The sequence below is a fragment of the Alexandromys fortis genome, unplaced genomic scaffold (assembly GCF_014885135.2).
Source record: "Alexandromys fortis isolate MF-2015 unplaced genomic scaffold, M_Fortis_MF-2015_v1.1 scaffold_45, whole genome shotgun sequence".
Lineage (NCBI taxonomy): Eukaryota > Metazoa > Chordata > Mammalia > Rodentia > Cricetidae > Alexandromys > Alexandromys fortis.
In genome coordinates, this window is record NW_026067926.1 from 5,285,243 (window position 1) to 5,288,112 (window position 2,870).

Consider the following 2,870-nt stretch of genomic DNA (forward strand, 5'->3'; position numbering starts at 1 on the left):
CCTAGAGTCCAAAGCAAAAGAGAAACTCCGTTATTCTAACTTCTATTTAGTTTTTAAAATATTTTGTTTATCGTTGTTCTTTAACTATTTTTTTTACTTTGTTGTTTTATTTTAATATTTCTCTTGAGTATTGACTGTTATTTACTGAGTGTGTCCAATAAATTTTGTTGAGTCAGTATTGCTGCAGCCCGGGGACCACTCTACCCTGCTGTCACTTTTAGAGTGTTGGCAGCAGTCTAGGGAGGGGCAAGCGACCCACGCCTTCCTAGGGCTGTAGATGGTCAGCAGAGAATTTCCCCAGGCAGAGACAAGGTCTCAGGAGGGGGCAGGGAAGAGACACAGCAGCTTCTCCTACATTACTAGTGCGTTTATTAATAGCCTTTCTCTCCAAGCCATTACTACACTCAATAGCAGTTGTATTGTTTTAATAATAAAAATTAAAGCTGGCTCTGGCTGCACACCTGCTGTCCTAGCACCTGGGAAGTGGAGGCAGAAGCATCAGGAGTTCAAGGCCAGTCTTGGCTACAGAGGGATTTTGAAGCCAGTCTAGCCTAGGCGAGATGCTGTTTCAAAGCAAAACGAAACAAGGAGCAGGAGAGACGACGCTGCTGTTAAGGGCTCTTACTGCTCTTCCGGTGGGCCAGGGTTCGGTTCATAGCACCCATGCATGGTGGTGGCTTACACACACACACAGAGACACAAACGGGCATGTACACATACACACGTACACACTCCAAAAGAAGCCCGACTGCTGCTGACTCGGTGGATACCTTGAACCCAGAACCTACACTAGTAAGGCTAACAACAGTACCTCCATGCCTCAGCCGCAGTTGGTGTAGTCAAATGAGATAAGGGGCTGCTGCTGCTCTGATTCTTTCCAACCCTTGTTTTCTTTGCTCCTTCCTGACACCTTGCCTCTCTGGGTTAGAATAGTCCCTCTGGATTCCCGAAAGCACTTCCTCCACCGCTGGTCGAGGGTTAGGCATCCCTACTCCATCAGTGGTGGAGGGTTAGTTGTCACTGTCGAGGCTGGTTTCCTTGCATTTTATGTATATTGTCTGTTCTTCAAATACAACATGAACTTGCAAAAAAAAAAAACAAACAAAAAAAAAAAAAACAACTGTATTTGGCTCTCAAGGTGAAGGTTGTTGTGTTTAACCTGAGTCGAGTCAGTTGTGCGTTTAAAATGACAGCTAGTGTCTAGAGGTGGTTGTGGGAGAGAGACTGGGAACAGAAGAAACTCCAGAAGGAGACGGAATTAAAAGTATAGCATAACCCTCCAAGCCCTTTTTCACCAAAGCAAGCACTAAGAGCGAGCACCCTGTCATCTCTCCTATCTTTCTCACAATCCCAGCCCCAGGGGATCTGATGTGGAGTGACAAGGTGGAAACCCAAAGTCCTTTCCACACACATAGCGTGCCCAGGGCTGTGGCGATGGCTAATTACAGGAGTGGGAACAAGAATTACCCCTCCAGCCTGCAGCCTTGATTCCAATCTAGGGAGAAGTGTCCGGGAACCCTAGGAATGGGGGTGGGTGGCGGGGGCGTGGCCGGGATCGAGGGGCGGGGCGACGATGCTCCTCCCCGGGAAGCCCGCCCATCGTTGCTGCGCCGCTGGTGGTGCGCTCATTTAGGGCTCGGTTTAGGGAAGGTGGAGTGAGTGCCTGGCCCAGGTTCGAAGGCAGGCGGCGAGATGAGGCGGGCGCCAGCATTCCTGAGCGCGGACGAGGTGCAGGACCACCTCCGAAGCTCCAGCCTCCTCATTCCGCCTTTGGAAATTGCTCTGGCGAACTTCTCCAGAGGTTCGGATGGAGGAGTCATGCAGCCCGTGCGCACCGTGGTGCCGGTGGCCAAGCACCGAGGGTGAGTGAAGAAGAGACCAGAAGGTGATAGGAGAAAAGGTTTCGGGAAAAAAAAAAGACGGAGAAACGCAGAGGAAAGCAGTGGGAGAAGGGAGGAGAGGTCTTGCTTGATCTTTGCTAATGACAGCTGCCGCTTAAGGGGCACTACCCACAGGCACTGTGCCAAGAGGGCGCTTTACAGCGGCCACCTGCTGTAATTCAACACTATTCTTACTTAGCAAGGAAGGAGGTACCAAGGTAGTCACTCCGCTGGTTGAAAACTGAGACCCAAAGAGGTAAAGTGATTTAGTGACCGCTTGCACAGCTGAGAAGTGGCAGGGCTGTGATGGCTTTCTGGTCCAAAGCCAGGCTGAGTCCTGCCCCAGAGAAGGGCAGAGGAATGAGGGCACGGGGAGCGGCTTGCCAGCGGAGCCGCAGGGATGGAGGACTGAAGATGAATGGGACTTCACAGAACACTTAGCATAGACTGGAAGGAGTTGCAACTCCTCTCTCTCTCTCTCTCTCTCTCTCTCTCTCTCTCTCTCTCTCTCTCTCTCTCTCAGCTTCCTGGGAGTCATGCCAGCCTACAGTGCAACTGAGGATGCACTCACCACCAAGTTAGTCACCTTCTACGAGGGCCACAGCAACTCATCCACCGTCCCCTCCCACCAGGCTTCAGTGCTTCTCTTTGAGCCCAGCAATGGCTCCCTGCTGGCGGTAAGCAACCTCTTCTCCCTTGGGACAGAGCAGGAAAAGCAAGTCCCTCCTGGAGTAGAGAGTGTTCCTTAGGCCCAGAATTAAGCCGTGAGAGGTGACATATGATCACGAGTGACCAGCATGAGATGTCAGCAAAGGTGACCTGGACAGTATCTGTTTCTAAGACCACTTTGAGCCCACAGTGGCTTACAAACATGTGGCTATGGGAATGACAATCCTGTTATTCCTGCTTCTGTTCCCGTGCAGACAGACACACCAACCGCATAGCTTGAACTAAAGTAGTAGCCAAAGAGACATTTATTCATCGAGTCCT

General features: G+C 50.8%; 1 protein-coding gene across 1 annotated transcript in view; it reads left to right on the top strand.

Moving 5' to 3' along the window:
- The first annotated feature begins 1,613 nt into the window (after positions 1-1,613).
- Crym (crystallin mu) overlaps positions 1,614-2,870 on the top strand; it is a 15,459-nt gene continuing 14,202 nt past the window's right edge. The window contains exons 1-2 of the mRNA XM_050143245.1: positions 1,614-1,862; positions 2,404-2,557. Of these exons, the coding sequence (XP_049999202.1) occupies positions 1,693-1,862; positions 2,404-2,557 (324 nt within the window). The 5' untranslated portion in view covers positions 1,614-1,692. The remainder of the gene's footprint in view (positions 1,863-2,403; positions 2,558-2,870) is intronic.